Source organism: Balaenoptera borealis, assembly GCF_965194805.1.
Source record: "Balaenoptera borealis genome assembly, chromosome: 2".
NCBI lineage: Eukaryota > Metazoa > Chordata > Mammalia > Artiodactyla > Balaenopteridae > Balaenoptera > Balaenoptera borealis.
This window is the reverse complement of record NC_138867.1, coordinates 38,650,563-38,668,684: the sequence shown is the minus strand read 5'-3', so window position 1 is coordinate 38,668,684 and position 18,122 is coordinate 38,650,563. Positions and strand designations below refer to the sequence as shown.

The 18,122-nt window shown below is 35.4% G+C and overlaps 1 protein-coding gene across 2 annotated transcripts in view; it reads left to right on the top strand.

Moving 5' to 3' along the window:
- Positions 1–13,693, top strand: part of FGF10 (fibroblast growth factor 10) — an 81,627-nt gene extending 67,934 nt beyond the window's left edge. For both annotated transcript variants that reach the window (XM_082382521.1, XM_082382520.1), the window contains 2 exons: positions 6,422–6,525; positions 10,752–13,693. In XM_082382521.1, coding sequence (XP_082238647.1) covers positions 6,422–6,525; positions 10,752–10,949 — 302 coding nt within the window. In that variant the 3' untranslated portion in view covers positions 10,950–13,693. The remainder of the gene's footprint in view (positions 1–6,421; positions 6,526–10,751) is intronic.
- Positions 13,694–18,122: the final 4,429 nt, after the last annotated feature.

Sequence of the window (18,122 nt, the reverse complement as noted above, 5' to 3'; positions counted from 1 at the left end):
TTCTAATTAATATGATGACAATTATTTAGCTATTGAAAACCTCTGTGTATTTTTTCTGGACATGATCATACAGACCTAGAATCTGTTGGACTTTCTAGATCTAAAGTAGCATTTTATGCTCAAGAACCATGAGTGGAATCAAGTTGTCAACAAATTCCAGGGTGTAAATGAACTACCAGCTGAAATAATTTCTGTACAATTTTTTCAACACTAGTGTTTATAAAGCAAGATTATGCTCCATTAAGTTATTTGTGAATTAGCTGTTATAATTTTCACTACATAAGAAAAATTACATGTGTTTCATCGTAGGCATAAAAATATCTAATCTTATGTCTATAATGAAACAAATGCAGTTTGTTCTAGACTTAAAGCTATATATTTTATGTTTACTCCAGAATTTTAACATTACACTTGTGTAGATATCCACTCTCCAGAATATAACTGAGAGCCTATCAAAAAGAAATACTAAGGTTTCTACATAAAGCCTCATGTCCTGTACTCAGAAAAGAAAATCTCCAAACCTTGCTCATATTTTTCATTCAATTTTAACAAGATCACATATTAATTTAGCAGTTTAATGTAGAAGCTCATGAGAGCAATGTACTTGCACAGCAGAGAAAGCCATCAGTGCTAATGTCATCAAGAAAAACAAACTTGTGACTAGTAATCTCCATATATGAACAAGGAAATGAGTGAACTTGAAGATTTAGGAGCCAAGTTATTTTTTTTTTAATAAATAAAGTCTGAGAGCTGAAAAACTTTAGCTACCTAGAAAATTAGTCTGTATGGAAGTGAATTCCTTTGTGTGGACTAAAAGGTATACTTCTCTAAAATACTTTTGAAATCTAAAAATCAAGTGTTTGCTAGAATAGTATAGTACTTTGAGAATAGAATAGTACTTTGGAGAAAAGTATTTAAATAGGTAAAACAATCCTTATCATTGCCTTTGTTATAATTTACGTAAAAGGAATAATAAGCATTTATATTTTATAATTCACCAACTTTTCATTTGAAGCACACATTTTGGCATTTCCTCTAACTTTAATTTCATTTTATTTGGATGTGGAATTGCTAATTCATCTCAAGATTTTACAAAGATGATTACAGTCAAAAGAAAAAAAAATTATTTAATGAATACCCAGTTTTTCTTTCCTCAGCCAGTCATTGGACTGACCACTTACGATTCATTTGTTCATTCAATAAAAACATATTGAGCACATATTATGAACTATGCACTGTTCTAATAATTTTCTTAAAAAGACCACTATGATTACTACAGTTCTTTGAGAAAGATACACAATTAAGGAGATAGACCGACAGTGATTCTAAACTGAATACCATATTTGGAGCCATTTAGCCCCTCATTATTGGGTATGGCCACAGAATCTCGGAGGTATACGGTGTAAATATGACAACAAGCCAAGGCACTCCGTAGGTCTTTCTATATTAGTATATAATAGAACTATTCGGGCCACAGAACAATTCATGGGGAAGAAAGAGACTTAGATTAGAGAGGACAGGATTTGTGTATCATCTTATACTAGTCATGATATGTTTCAGCACATTGACTAAAACTATCAAACTATATATAGCATTAATATCTACTTCGAGTTAAAATGTTTAGACAAAAGTAAGATGTGACTGATTCTGAATTCATAAGGCTCTGACATTTATTGAGCTGCTTCCAAGTTTCACAATAAATTTTTTGAAAAGTATATTCCTCAGGACTTCCCTGGTGGCACAGTGGTTAAGAATCCGCCTGCCAATGCAGGGGACACGGGTTCCAGCCCTGGTCCGGGAAGATCCCACATGCCGCGGAGCAACTAAGCCCGTGCGCCACAACTACTGAGCCTGAGCTCTAGAGCCCACGAGCCACAACTACTGAAGCCCGCGCACCTGGACTCCATGCTCCGCAACAAGAGAAGCCACCGCAATGAGAAGCCCGCGCACTGCAATGAAGAGTAGCCCCTGTTCGCCACAACTAGAGAAAGCCCGTGCACAGCAACGAAGACCCAATGCAGCCAAATTAATTAATTAATTAATTAATTAATTAATTATTTTAAAAAAGTACATTTCTCACCTGGGAGAGCATCATTGCTACTCAATGAAGCAGAACCCTTACTTTTACTGAGTGTTCCCCACAAAGTGCAATCGGTGTGGAGAGCCAACGGTGGCTAGGGCACATACTGAGCTCTTTCCCCTCCTCCATGCCTTTCATTACTCTTTCACTTTTCTCTACCTAAAATGTTCCCCTCGACTTTTCAATTCCCACCTATTAAAATCCTACCCCCTGAAAGTTTCACCTCAAATACCAACCACCTTCTTCAGGACGACTTCTTTACTACTTAAAGCCATGGCAACATATTTTATTTCTAATAGAGCACTTAATATATTTTCTTTGTGCTGTAATTACTTAAATTATTCCTGTCTTTATGCTACCCAGTTTTAAAACTCCTTGAAGGTAAAGATGGTGTCTTGTTTGTTTTTTTATCCTCCATCGTGAGAGCTAACACAAGCCCTGCACATTGGTGCTAGGTACATGCTAGCAGAATTAATTTACTCAAATAATCTCCAGGATTTATTTATATATTCATGTTCTGCTTATCTAGGAGAGGATAATGGGATTTTGCATTTATTTTTTACATCTAACTTCCCCCCTGTATATATCCATTTTCTTAAATGACTTTTACTTTCTTTCTCCTGTTATATCCATGAAAAGGTATTTAAGGAGAAAGTTACCATCTAGGCCAATAGCTTGTTTATTATCATAGCCCAAAAAGAGTAGTCTTGGTCAAATGTAATTGCTGGAGAGAAAACAAGTCAGATGCTTCTCTTCTGGAGAAGGATGAGAGGCATAAACTGAGAAAAATGCTTTTGAATGGCTACGTCCTCAGACTGACAACTCAGTGGTTCATCAAAACATAACTCTTGCCCTAAAGTTAAAAGAAAAACTGATTTACGTGAAAATTGTGATGTCTAGGTTATTTCCATTTGGAGTTCATCAGTTTGCAAAATCCTCCCCATTACTATGGTGATGCTACCTCATTAGGTAGAATTTGCCAATTAACAGGAGCTGATTTTTGTCACAATCACTTTTGTTATATTGATTATCAAACTTTATTATTTAAGATTTCAAATATAATTCAAAATAAACTTAATATATTGCTATTATTAAAGGAATTTGCTTTGAAAATTGGCTTTTTCTAATATGTTCTTTTAAAAGTTATATATTTTTAGATAAAATATTTCATATTTGCCAAAATTCTTAGAGTCTGTAGAAGATGGTTGATAACTTGAGACTGACAACTCCCCAACCTTACTTCTGACAACTTCCTGCCTTGTTCCTCACTTTCCCCTGGCAGGCTTTGCTTCAGTTGGCATTCAATTTTGCATCAAATTATACACCCATAGAACTATAAGTTATTAATCCAACAACTGTCAAACATACTTTCCAAAAATACTTTTATAGGCAAACTTGATCATCCTCACCGAAGAACAGAGAATATGGGAGAGATTCTTCATGAAAAAATAGGCAAGTCCTTTAGACCTGAGTTCCTTAGAAAGTCACACATTCACAGATATTTACAATAAAGATATGTCATTGTCCATTACCCACGAGATTATCAAATTATGACTTACTGACATATGGTGTATCCAAAAGTTCATCTTCAGGACTCAAAAGGACTTAAATCATCCAGGTCTTCCTCTTTCTATTTTGAAGCATACTGAACCTTTTCAAGCTAGCTTTAACTGATTGCAGAGTAAGAAAATTGGTTAATTGATTGATGAATTCTTTGAATATTGTGTTCCTATTTTGTGCAAGGCAGAAAGAAACCCAAGGGTTTCTGAGCATAAATATGATCTACCATGTGCAGCGCACTCTCAGAAATAATCAATCAAAGATTCGGTAATATTTATTACACCAGAACATTTTTGCTTCTGCCAACTCAGTCTGTTACTATAGCTTAATCCCACTACTTCTCGTTCACATTCAAAAGTCTTTAATTCTTTGCTGAAATCCACCTTTTTCATTCTAACAATTTCCAGTTACAAAAGCATACATAGGGAACACCTTATAATTTACTGATAGTACTTACTTGCCTTTTTGGCAGGCAAAGCAAATAGCAGCCTAAATATTTTGCCCCAGATTCTTATCACTACCTTGTTCTATATCCTCTGCTTGTGACATAAATAAAGTATATTAGATTTCCTTCTCTGAGACTCAGGCATCATCCTCTGTGGCCTGCCAGATCCTTGGGAGGAAAAGCATATTAGTTTGTTAAAGACTATTATCTCAATGAGTCATTATGTCAGTTGGTTTTCTAGCAGAATTCCTTTGTGTAAATGGGAAAGAAGCGGGAGATATGATGGAGAGGCAAAATAGTCAGAGATGGAGAGCAAAATAGTCTGAAAGTGAGAGGCTTAGGTGTTGGGTCCCTCATTACAGACCTATGTCACTTTATCACCTTGTGAGTTACAAAACCTCAGTATCATCCATTTTTTCATCTGTAATTGAGAATAATCATACCTCCTTAGATGACTGTTAGGAGAATTAAAGAAATAAAGTACAAGAAAGTACTTTTTTAAATGTGCAAATAAATGTGTGTATGTGTTTGTACCTTGAGGGCAACTACCAGTATAAGGAAAAGGGATGTTTAAAGTACAGATACTGATTCAATATCTTGTAATAACCTATAACTGAAAAGAATCTGAAAAAGAACATATACACAGACACAGACACACAGACATACATATAATTGAATCACTTTGCTGTATACCTGAAACTAACACAACATTGTAAATCAACTATACTCCAATAAAACAAAACAAAAAAAATACAGGTACTGTCTCCCTCACTCTTCACAATCTTTCCTTGTTTAAGCTTGCCAAATGAGATCTGTCTCACTCTATTAATGAGGAGGTATGCTGTGTTAGGTCACAGGCTTGCTGTAGGATATAAGAACAGAATGTTCTATGGCATGTAGTTCTGGCACAAGTCTCTCTAGTGATGTCAGCTTTGCTTTGGGGGCATGAAAGCATTTCTATTGGCCATGACATGGCTTGTCAACCTGTGAAGAAAGGAAAGAAGGTGTCCATGTCTTAAGAACAAGACACTCTTTCCCTCTAGGGAGAGTATAAACATAATTTGTGGACCACATTTAGGATGGCGTTTTTTACGATAGTAAGTACAGGATAAATGATAACATATATTGGCTTTCAGATTTTATGGGCTAAGCCAGTGGGAATTTATATGTTCTGTTCAGGATTTACACAGTTTGTTGAAGAAGCTTCAAACTCTGTAACTGTTGGAGGAAAACTTTCCTCTCATAATAATTAAGGAGGCAGTAAGCTCTAGGCAATTTCTAATTATTTTATATGTACTATCTCATTTAATCATCACAAAACTATAAGGGAGATACTAATATGCTGCTCATTTTGCAAATGAAATTGAGACATAAGCAGTTCAGTGACTTCTGTGGTCATTCACTACTAAATGCAAAGCCAGGATTCAAATTCAGTCTGGATTCAGAGAACTTTGCTAACCACAGTGCTGCTTCTCTGCCCTGAGAAAGCTTTCCCAAGGGTTTAAAAATAAGAAGTAGGTTTAGGACCTGAGGTCTCCTTAACCTAAACTAGGTGGGCATTTTAAGTAGACAGTTTACCTACCAACTTTTCAGAGAAAATTATCTTTAGATGCACCAACCAAAACTTGTCTATTAGGGGAAAAGATCTCTTGTCTATCTTTTCCTAATTCCCTTAGTTTTTCATTCCTTCTAGGAAACAAGACACTAAAACTTTAAAAAATACTAATGGATTTTCTCCCAACCCAGAGTAGTGATTCTGCTATTTTAAAGACAATGTGTATATTGGGATTAGTCTCTCCGTATTTGAGAATGTCAACACATTTGCCAAAAATAAATTTATAAATTTAAATGTAGCCAAGAGATTTAGTTTATCTAAGAGTCCTACAAAGAAGAAACAGTTTACCACTGTTTTTACAGGTTGAAGTAAATCTGACATATTATTGACATATGCTATAGGTTTAATTTAATACCATAGTACAGATGTGTGCTCTGATAAGTTTTTGTGAAACCTAGGCTAAGATGAGCAGAGCTGTTTCAATATTTATGGGGTTGAAAATGCAGAGTTAGCAAAGGAAGCATTTTAATTAAAACAATATTTTCCCCTATATGCACAGAGTAAAATGCAAGGGAATTCATTTAAAGACTTACTATTTTTTTCCATATTGTTGCTGTGTTTTTATGCACAGTGGAAAAGGCTGGGGTTTTTTCCCCCAATTATTTTAATTTTTGATTTTGGAGGCATCAAAAAATAAACAATAATTTCTTCTGATTTTTCTTTCTTTCAACTAAATTTATGTGACTCTTTAAGTTTAGCCTTTTTAAATTGTATGTTTTAGGTATCTTGGAGATAACTTCAGTGGAAATTGGAGTTGTTGCCGTCAAAGCCATTAACAGCAACTATTATTTAGCCATGAACAAGAAGGGGAAACTCTATGGCTCAGTAAGTATTCTGCTTTTATTTGAAAAATCCACTTCAGTAAATTATTACCACAGTTTTGCAGTGTTTCCCCCAGACATTAAATAGTTTTGTTATCATTCTATTGCTAGTAAATAGAACCACAGAGGGCTGGTCACCAGCGTTTCAAGGGCTGGCAAGGCAGCTCTTCCAACTCTGTAATCTCCTCTGTTGTTCACCCATTAGTCTACCACGCAGACTGTTGCTGGCATTCATCAGTCAGTGCTCTGAATGCTAATATTCTGAATGCTCTGAGCTAACCAGTCAGACTCTCACGGAAGCACCTGGTCAGATTGTCATGGTTGCTGCAGACAACTTGGGGAAGGATCATCGAAAACAAAGATCTTGGATTGAGTAGAAAACCACATACTCTGTGTGTATGTGTTATAGCTGAAGATAAAACGAGGGCATGGGTGTTTTGTATTCCATTAAAATCTGAAATGGGGAGACACGTCAGGAAATTCCACATCTTCTGTGCTGTTCAATCAACTCCAGAATTTTATTTACCTAAACAATAATGATTAATTCAGTTACGGAGCTGGTACCCAGCCAGTGCTTTGAGTACATACATCCCTGTGTTCCATAGCAAGTATCAGGGAATATCACTTTAAAATGTGTAAATAAACTTATTGTGTTGATTATATAAGGATGATTGCAGTGCCTGCCTAGGGCAAGCAGCTTTCAAACTTAAGTAAGTGTCAGAATCACTCAGTGGATTTGTTAAAACACACTCCCAGATTTTCTGATTCAGTCAAATCTGTAAGACTTTGCATTTCTAACAAGGTCCCAGGTTTCCCTAATGCTCCTGGTATGGTACCCACAATTTGAGAGTCACTGGAAATTGATTCCATCATTGGTCTGGACATACAATAGCCTTGTATTTCATTCATATCAGATCCACTTATAATTGGGGAGTCAGGCATACCTTGGGTGAGCCTCTTTGACTAGGATAAATGCTTTTTGGGTGAAGGGGTCAGAAAATTTTTAGTTAAATTTTTCCATTATAGGTAGCTCTACTAATGAGCCTGGAAGAGTAATGGACCATTTTAAAAAGTGGTTCCATTTGGGAGTTCACAGCATAACCACTTTAGAGACATTTTTTTGTTTTTCTTTTCAATAAACATGCTGAGGTCCCTTCCCTCCCTAATTCTTATATAAGAATTACTGAGTAAGAGGTCCCGGCACATATTCTTTGAAGAGATACTGATGCATAGTCAAAACCAATGCTTTAAAGTAAAACCTAATAAAAATTTAGACTGAGAGAGAAAATGTAAAAGTTTTAATTGCAAAAATATATTGAAATAATTTTTAATTGATAAAGTATATTTCTTTAAAAAGGTGACATCAAGGGAAAATGGATAGCTCTCAAATGAACTGTCATAAAAATATTTAATACTTTTCCTTCCATTCCCCCACTTTTTTCTTCTATCCCAACATAGCTCACACACTGTGCCTATTCTTCTTCTTGAGCTCTAAGGCCTATGAATTATTTCATTCTCTCTCTATTTCTTATGTAGATGCTCAGTTGCTTTCTATCACATCATACCATTTTAATGATCTACAATGGCATTTATCAGATATGTCTCTCAATAATGTGTTGGTTGTTGACTGTCTTCTCCCAGTAGACTGTGGACTTCAAGAGGACAGGGTTTGCCTTGTCCCACATGATTTCTTCAGCACGCAATAGCGCAATGCATTAACCTAACTACCTTTCCAAGTAGCTCAGCCCATCGTAGCCGATGCACTCCACTTTCAGCCTGTCTCGGAAAGAAGCTCATTCTCTAACCATAGTGTACTGTTATTGTAATTTTGCATTACCACCAGGAAGAGTAAAAAAGTATGGCTTGTTCAAAATTAAATTAAAAATCTACTCAAATTCAGTGTCCTATTTAGAGCAGAATAGGACTAGGAACTTTGCATTTAAAGGGTATACCAAAAAAAAAAAATTCATGAGTACACATCCTATATATTCTGTGTATCAGTTGACAACTCTTGTAATTCCTATTTTTTTTTTTTCAGATAATTTCCATTGATTCCATAGCCTTCTTGAAAATAGCAATTAGGCAAAAACCCAGAGGGACTGATTAAACCAACGCTATATATTCTATTCTCTTGAATATTTTCCTTGATTCCCTTTTGGGAAACTTCTCTCTCTTATATTTTCATTATTCACCCTCTGAGCAATGTGTCTATTGTATACTATTGTATACTGAGTTCTGAGTTTTCTTCTGACAGATGGAATTAAGTAAATAGATTATAAAACTGAAGTATAGAGGACAAGCCCTTGTAGGGCATGGTTTAAAAACCGAAGAAATTTCCCTGGTATCCTGAGGAAATCCAAAACCTTTTTCTAAACTACCAAAACCCTACTTTTGAGATCTTGCTCTAGCCTAGATTTTTTTTTAAACTTTAATATTTATGATTCACCTAAATGCTGTAAACAATAGATTCCTAGGTCTCCTCCAGAGATTCTGATACAAAAATTTGACCAATGGTCTAAATATTCAAAACACCTGAGATGAGGAGTCTGATACAGGTGTAATTCACTTTCAGAAACATTGTTCTATAAATTAATTTTCGGGAGGAAAAATAATTTAGCATCCATTCCTACCTTTTTTATACATAGCTCCCTTTCAAATATAAAATCAGCTAAAATAACCTCAATCCTTCTGTAGTCTCTAAAATATGCCTTCTTTATTGAAAAAATACAATTATTCATGTAAATAAAACCCTCTCTGCTTTGAAAACCATACAGTTTTAGACAGACTAGGATGAATAAATAGAAAAAAATAAACTCAAATTAAGGATTCAAATCTTCTCTAAGGCGTAACTTTTATTTTAAAATCATTACCTTAAATAATTTACCTTTTCTTCTTACTTTCAACCAAATAAGTCGTTACGTGAACATTACATTTAAATATTCTTTATAGAAGAGAAGCACAGAAGATAAATAAATTCCAGAAAACAAAGCTTAAACTGGTAACATTAACATAAAATATACCTGCTCATTACAGTTGTGATAATGTTCAAAATTAGGATCTAGCCTGCAGAAACCTGGATATTTAAATATACACACGTTCAGGAATTGGGAATTTAGTCAAAATTTCCAAAAGTGCTGAGGTGAGAAAAACTGAACTGCCTAGTAGAAGTTTCAGCTGAAAGATGCCTACAATGCCCTTGGTTTGCATAGAGAAGATAGACCCAGAAGGGCAAAAGCCCCAATTCCTTAGCTTCTTAACTGCTTTAGTTTGGGTATAAGGGGAAAGGGATATTTCTGAAGTCAGAGTTTTGAGATTAGTGAGGTATCTCCTCTTTGTTATTAACTCCAGAGTGAGAATCTGGACTTCTAAAATGAATGAGTTATCAATCTTTGTCACAAAAGATCCCCTTAAAAAACTTGGCCACTTGAAACAAAGCCAAAGGACTGTCTGTAAAGTGGAATTTCCCAGGATCCAAGTCTTCAGGCTTATACAATATAAGCAGTGCTAGTCACCAAATTTATAGTTTCTTTGACATGGAAATTCACAAAGCAAGGTTGTCTCATGTCCTACTGTTCAACTATTCCTAAACCTCAGAGTAAAATTGGTCAAAATTCCAAGTTACGGAAAATTGTAAATAATTTACAAAATTGAGAAATCTGGTATTTGGAAGAGAGGGACATCCCTCACTCCCAGGGCCTCTTGGTTATCTAGAGCTATTATGGTTTTGCTTTAAGATCTGCTTTCTTATCAACGTGTGTGTATTTATTGTGGATCTATAGGTAGATAACATTTGCAAACTTGATAAGCCCACTTTTTTCCTGTAATTCTGTTTTTCCCATGGAATCCCAGTTATTAGTCTGAAAAAAAGGATTATAACAACATTCTTTATCATTGGCTCATCACAAATATTGTTACTGGAATGCTTGCTTCTTAATAATCATTCTAGGCACTTAAACATGTCATGTTCAAAGCCCATCAGCTTTTTAAAAGGGCCCCAATATGTGGTTATGATGACAGATTAAAATAAATCACATGCCTTCTAATGTAGAATCTGTTTTGTCTTTATGAGTTTTACTCTTCTGTTGTTGACGTTTTGTATTAAGTGCACAACTTATGTACAAATGGCAACAGTAAATAAAGCCCAGGAACTGGAGTTCTCTGGATGGTTTGTGTGAAATAGAATCAAGTATCATCACCATAGGAATAAAAGATTTTGTTTTTCCCTTGCAGAAAGAATTTAACAATGACTGTAAGCTGAAGGAGAGGATTGAGGAAAACGGATACAATACCTATGCATCCTTTAACTGGCAGCACAATGGGAGGCAAATGTATGTGGCATTGAATGGAAAAGGAGCTCCCAGGAGAGGACAGAAAACACGAAGGAAAAACACCTCAGCTCATTTTCTTCCAATGGTGGTACACTCATAGAGGAAGGCAATGTTTGTGGATGCAGTATAACCAAAGGCTCTTTTACCAGGCATAGTTGGTATTCTTCGTGAAGATAGTAGCTCAGAAGGAAAAGACACAGTGCAAGTATCTGCTTGGTTGAAAGAAAGGAAGGCTTTGGAAGGTTTTTGTACTCTCTGCTGACATATGATGTTCTCTTAATTAGTTCTGTGTCCTGCTTTGTAATTGAGATATAAGCAGATCAAATGGGATGGAAGTTATTCCTAAGTGAATAATATTGTGGCTGAGTTTTTGGGTTAAGTTTTTGTTTATGTTTTTGTTTTTAACCTCTGAGATAGAACTTAAAGGACAAGGAACAGTCTGTTGAATGATCTTCGGGAAAGTTATTTATGGAATACGAACTCATATCAAAGACTTTCATTGTTCATTCAAGCCTAATGATTCAATGAGCAGTAAGACACGCAAGCGTTTACTGGAAAGCACTTGGGTCATATCATATGCACAACCAAAGGAGCTTTGGGCGTGGCATCATGGAAGAATTGGATAGGATTAAAAAATATAAACATGGTAGTGTAAAACTATTCTAACAAAACAAATAGTATGGTATGCTTGTGCATTCTGCCTTCATCCCTTTCTATTTCTTTCTAAGTTATTTATTTAATAGGATGTTAAATATCTTTGGGGTTTTAAAGAGTATCCTCATCAGCTGCCCTCTGATTTACCTTTTCTTTTTCTTTAGCACACCACATGCATGTTCATGGCAAAGTGTTTTTAAAACTTGGCAAACACTTCAAGAGTAGGAGATAAAATCGGGGAAAAAGTGTGAGTGCCCCATGTGCTATCAGTTGACTTAATCTGCACTTCTGCCATAAGAACCATCAACAATAAATATGACAGTGCTATGGCATGGCTTGAGTGAGAGATGTTTGCCATCATTTAAAAGCATACATCACTCCTAAGGCTTCCTTTCCTAAGAAATAGACCAGAAGGCCAAATTCTTCTCTTTCAATACATCAGTGGGTCTCCAAGATATTAAAAGAAGGAAAATTAATTGTTACATACATTTTAGTAGCCTAGCCTCATTATTTACTAATGATTTTTTGGCCATATGTCACATTGGTAAGTGATGAAGAGGCTGTCTGCATATATAAGAACACTTTATAAGTCTCACATAGTGAATCTCCCCCAAAGGAACTATCAAAGAATTTGGTATGAAGTGCAACCCTCCAAGGGGCTTAAACTGAGCAAATATATTCTGGTATATGTGTAACCATATACTGAAACCTGTTCAAGCTGTTCAAGCTGTATGATCTAGTCTTTACAAAACCCAATAAAACTTATTTTCTGTAAATTTAAAGAGCTTTGAAAGGTTCCATATTGTAACCTTATTGAAATTCACTTTGTTAGAGCAGGTATAGAAAACAGTACATAAGAGCGTACCAGTCATCGTCACATAGTATTCCACTAAATAAATACATAAGCCTTATTTGCAGTGTCTGTAGTGATTTTTAAAAGTGTAGAAAAATACTATTTGCTCTAAATACTTTAAGTGATAACTATAAGATTATATTGATGCTGCAGTTTTATCTTCATATTTCTTGTTTTGAAAAGGTCTGTTTATTTTTATTGTTTGGACACAGTATTTTGGTACAAAGGAAAGACTCACTAAATGTGTCTTTTTACTAAAGTTTAACCTCTAGAAAGGCTGGTGTTTTGTGATCTTCTCTAATAACTTAATTGTGTCAATGCTTAACCAGCACTTCCAGTTAATCTGTTATTTAAGAATTAGCTTTATTAAGAAACTTTCCCATAAAGTAATCCCATAAAAGGTCATATTTTTCTCATTCCTTAAAAAGTTGGGATTTCAAAGGAAATGCATTTGAGGCAGAGTGTTTTGCCTTATGGCTAAAGTTGCATTTTATGGTACTTGGCTTCCAACTTGCTTTTTGACAAATGGGATTCTAAAAATGTTTAATTTTGTGGTTGGAATCTGTATGTTAAAATTTAATTGGTAACTGAGTCTGAGAGCTATAATGTAATGCATTCCTATGAGAACTAGATTATCTTTAATGTTTTATTTTAAAATAATAATTGCACCTGACAGATGAACATGGACCACCCACAACCAAAATTAAATGTTTGGTGAGACAAATACAGTATTAGATGACCATGGTAACAGCAAATAGGGCACAAACTGGATTCGTATTTCACATAGCCATTTAGATTACCAAGAGACTATGTGTAAACAGTCATCATTATAGTACTCAAAACAGTAAAACAGCTTCTAGCAAAATGTATCAAAGCTTGCAGAAGCCAAAAATAGAAAACATTTCCTTCACCTCTCCCCTGACTCACCCCCAAAACACACACATTGACAGAGAGAAAGACAGAAACCGCTTGGTAAGGAGTAATGAGATTCTCCACATTTAAAAATGGCATCTTTGCTTGGTATTGGGATAGAATTCTGGTCCTCTTTGCAGCTGGATTGTGCTACTGAAGGAAAAGCAGCTCCAGTCCTAAATGTCATATGTTTAAAAAGAAAATCATGATTTTGGGAGTTCTGTCTCTGTAGGAAGTGTGACCCTTGGCTACAGTGTCAAGGTGCGTCAGCCACAAATGTTTGCCCATCTGAGTGTTGATTTTCGAGGAGACTCCTCATAAAGATATAGATTCCCTCCCTCCTCCTACCTCCCAAAAGGCTGAACAGTGTATAGTATGTTACATTTAAGTGAATCAATAAAAATGCTGGGAAAAGAAAATGAAAATATTGGCCTTGTTTGTTTTATTAGCCTAAAACTATACCTGGTAATAAAGAGAGAAGCTCATGTGTTGTGTGCTTGGCAGGATGTGGTTAAATGCCCCACAGGCCCAAACAACAACAACAGAAAAAAAATCACTCAAACATTTGTAAGGTTTCTTTAATGTTTTACATGTGTGAGTCAGCTATCTGTACTCTAATAACAAACAAATGCTTTCAATTTTTCCTTAAGTATTCAGGTCCACCTAGTTTGCACAGTGGATAAAGAAGGATGAATTAAAAACAAGGATAGCTTGTGAAACAATGAAAGACTTTTGGAGGAAAGCCAGGAGGCTGCAAAATCTGATTTCAAGGGGATAGAGTAAGCCAATGAGTTTGATTTGAAAAGTAGAGAGAAAAAAATACATAATAATGCAAGTTGGGTCCAGGGTCCAAGCAAGATTGTGGACACTATTTAAATAGATCATCATTAATATGCACAGTTCTAATAATTTGGATGTTTCTTAATTCAGGTTTTATGATTATTCAGCAAAAATAAAAATTACCTTTGCCTTATCAGGGAATGTTTTAGCTGATCCAAACTTTGTTTAAATATAGATATTTGTAGGAAGCCATGAAATATTTAAGAGAAGATATCTAGAGCATTAGAAGTAACGCATTCACATGCAAACAAGTATCCTGTTGATTAAGGATTCTTGTCTATTTCACTAGACAGGACTTTTAAAACAAATTAAGCTGTAAGAACAAAAGAGGGGTATTTTGGAAAGATACTGGAAGGAAAAGGGCAATTCTGAGTTCCACCAGAACTGAGACATGAAGCAACTAAAATCCTCTTCCTCTCCGGCACTCTTACCGCTGATTGGCTTTATTTGCTTGGCTACCGCTTGCCTCCAATTCATTTCTTCCAACTCCAAAGCCCAAAACCTCATACCTCCTTTTCTCAAGATTCCAAAACGGAAACATCCAAGGTATGCCTCTTATTGGCCAAGTTTGGATAAGATACCAACTTTCAGAGGAAACAGCAGGACAAGGCATATGGGCACTATGGTTGGCCAAGCTTCAGTTACATGATCCAGAGCTACACCGTGGGGATTTTGGCAGCCCATACCACTGGAACTGGTGAATAACAGTGTACCAAGGAAAGGGCGGTGCGGAGCAGGTGTAAAAACAAAAACAGTTCTTAGCTACATCTATATAAATGAGACTACTGACAATCTTGCATTTTTTGCTAATTCTAATTAGGCGTCATCTTTTTCTTTAAATCAGAGAGATCAAGATTTTTAAAGGCATTTTTTAAAAGGGAGAAATTGTATTCATTTTGTTTTGTATTAAAGCCAAGAATAGGGCCCTGAATATAGGCACGCTCACTATAATTCTGCAAACTGGTCATTGAGATGAATGCAAGTTTGCACTGAATCAAAAGGTGGTTCTCATACTAAATATCAGTCTATATCACAACATGACATTATAAGTATTTCTTTATATTTATCCCAAGAGTATGTACTAGTATTTTCAAATATATCAACGTGAAGAGAAAAATCTGAAACTCACATGCCATTTGTTTTTTTTAAAATTGTAAAATAAAAAAGAAAAAGTGAAAATGTGCTCTATGTCTCTCACTATATCTTGTATATATTCAGTATGAGAGAAAAAAAGCTTTATAACATCAATATCTCTTTTCTTCGGATGATTAGAAAATAATAAAACACAAAATGCCCTTGCAAGTGAATAATCTACTGAAAGCACCTTTACAAAACACCATGTTAAAATGGAATAATCATGATCAAACTAATGAGATCAAAGGAACTGGTCTCATTCCTAAGTGACTAATAATGAACATTTCCATGTGGCTGTTCCATGATAGCAGCTAAGGGCAACAATTCCATACTCAAAGAGAAAAGCCATATGCCAACCATCTATGCATGTGGCATGTATTACCTTACATGTTTTTATTATCCTCCACAAAAGAGCCTATGTTCATGTTTTAATATAGGCAACTGCATCCTCTAGAGATGAGAACAGCAAATGAAGAATCAAGACATCCCATGTTCCTCATTACAACTGTAAATTGAGCATAGGCCTTCGTACAACTTAGGCAGTGACCCCAGTTGTAGAATAACCAACTATGGTAAGGCCCTAATCCTCCTAAAGTTTGGTTTTAATTACTTTATACACATCTTAAATGCCTAAATAATCTCACAATTTTTGAAATTATTTAGTGATCATTTCTGTGGTCAATTTAAGCTGCTGACAATACAAATATTCTCAGAGAGGTCTTTCAAGGAGCAGTAAATTAAAATCAGTGTTTCGTGAGGTATTATAAATCAAAGAAAGACTACTTCTTATGGTTACAGGAGGCATTTGGGTTAAGGGTTATCAATTCAACATTAAAAATATTTTAACATCTGGTATTTAAACACCTGGTATTTAAAAGACTTTTCAATTGCCATTTTTTCCATGACACTATCAATATGTTAAACAATAATATTTAAGCCAATATCTATAAAAATGATATTAAAAATATCTGTTTATTAGGGAGCTTTCCAACTGAGAAAAATGAGAGAGAAACACTGACAAATGGTATCGCAAATAAGTAAAGATACAAACAACATCTTACTTGTTTTCCTGATAAATTGAAAATTGGATGTAAAATGCATTTTACAATGCAAGCTTACCCTCACGTAGGAAACAAATGAAACTAAGTAGTATTTTTTTTTAAATACTAGTATTTTGGGGACTTCCCTGGTGGCGCAGTGGTTAGGAATCCGCCTGCCAGTGCAGGGGACATGGGTTCAAGTCCTGGTCCGGGAAGATCCCACATGCCGCGGAGCAACCAGGCCCATGCACCACAACTACTGAGCCTGCGCTCTAGAGCCCGTGAGCCACAACTACTGAAGCCCGCGCGCCTGGAGCCCGTGCTCCGCAGCAAGAGAGGCCACCGCAATGAGAGTCCCACGCACTGCGGCGAGGAGTAGCCCTCGCTTGCCGCAACCAGAGAAAGCAACGAAGACCCAACGCAGCCAAAAATAATAAATAAACTAAATAAATTTTAAAAAAATAAAATAAAATAAAACACGCTCTTAAAAAAAAAATACTAGTATTTTAAAGTCAGTATCTGTGATCCTTCCTCATCTTACCCTAGGAGAGTTCTGCATTCCATCCTCCAAGATCTCCTAAGAAATAGTCAAATCACCATATTTCAACTGCAAGAATTTATCTTTCTTTCTAATTTTTGACTCCAGATGACATTAAATAGCTATGTCAAATCTATTTCCTTATTAGACTCACAAGAAAAATATAGGCTTTATTTAAACTAATACCTACTTCAGCTGTATCAAATGAGTATAGACTCCACAGTAATATTAGTAGAGATTGTTGGAGACAATATTGAGTACTTGAAATTATTGTTGCACACTCCTATGGGTTTTTTTAAGTTATATTTTCTCCATGCTTATGAATATTCCCTAGTGATAAAATTAACGGTTCCAAATCATTTAAGTTATTCATTCCTACTACTGGGAAAAAATTAAAACAAAATTTAAACATAGGCCCTAGTAAAGTTTGACGTCCCAGGATCTTAGAATGTGGCCTTATTAGGAAATAGGGTCCTTACAGATGTGATTAGTTGAGATGAGGTCAAACTAGAATAGGGTGAACATCTAACCCAATATGACCGATGTCCTAATAAAAACAGGAAACTTGAACACAGACATGCACACAGGGAGAACACCATATGAACATGAAAGCAGAGATAGGGGTGATGAGTCCACAAGCCAAGAAACACCAATGATTGCCAGCAAGTCACTAGAAGCTATTCCCCCTCATAGTGCTCAGAGGGAATCAATTCTGCCAATACCTTGATTTCAGACTTCTAGCCTTCAGCACAGTGAGACAATGAAATTCTGTTGCTTAATACAACCAGATGGTGGTACTTTGTTACGGTAGCCCGAGAAAACTAATACAGAGTCTGTAACTTAAGACCCTTAGAACTCAAGTTTAGGAGGTGCTCTGGCACATCTGGAACCATAAGGCTTTCTTGTCAATACAACAGAATTGTTTGACACTAACCTTCATATCAAGCAATCTCAACAAACTCCTAAGCCATGTCACCACAAAATCCAATAAACAGTTTTGCTTAATAAATCTTTACTTAATCAACCCATAGATTGTAATATACCCAGAATCATGTCACACTTTTCTACAAAATTTATTTTATCGTTTTCTTAATGACCCCAAATATGACAGAAATCAAATAACTATCTCTGACTTAAGTCTCAATATGCAATTTAGATGAGTTCTATGTAGGCCAGAAAATTTAGTGATGAATAGATATTCTATTGGGAGTTCTTATAATTTTAAACGTTGACCTTCTCTGTTAACCAGAGAAACAACAAAAAACAAAATCAAACTAGTACATACAAATATAAACCTATTTA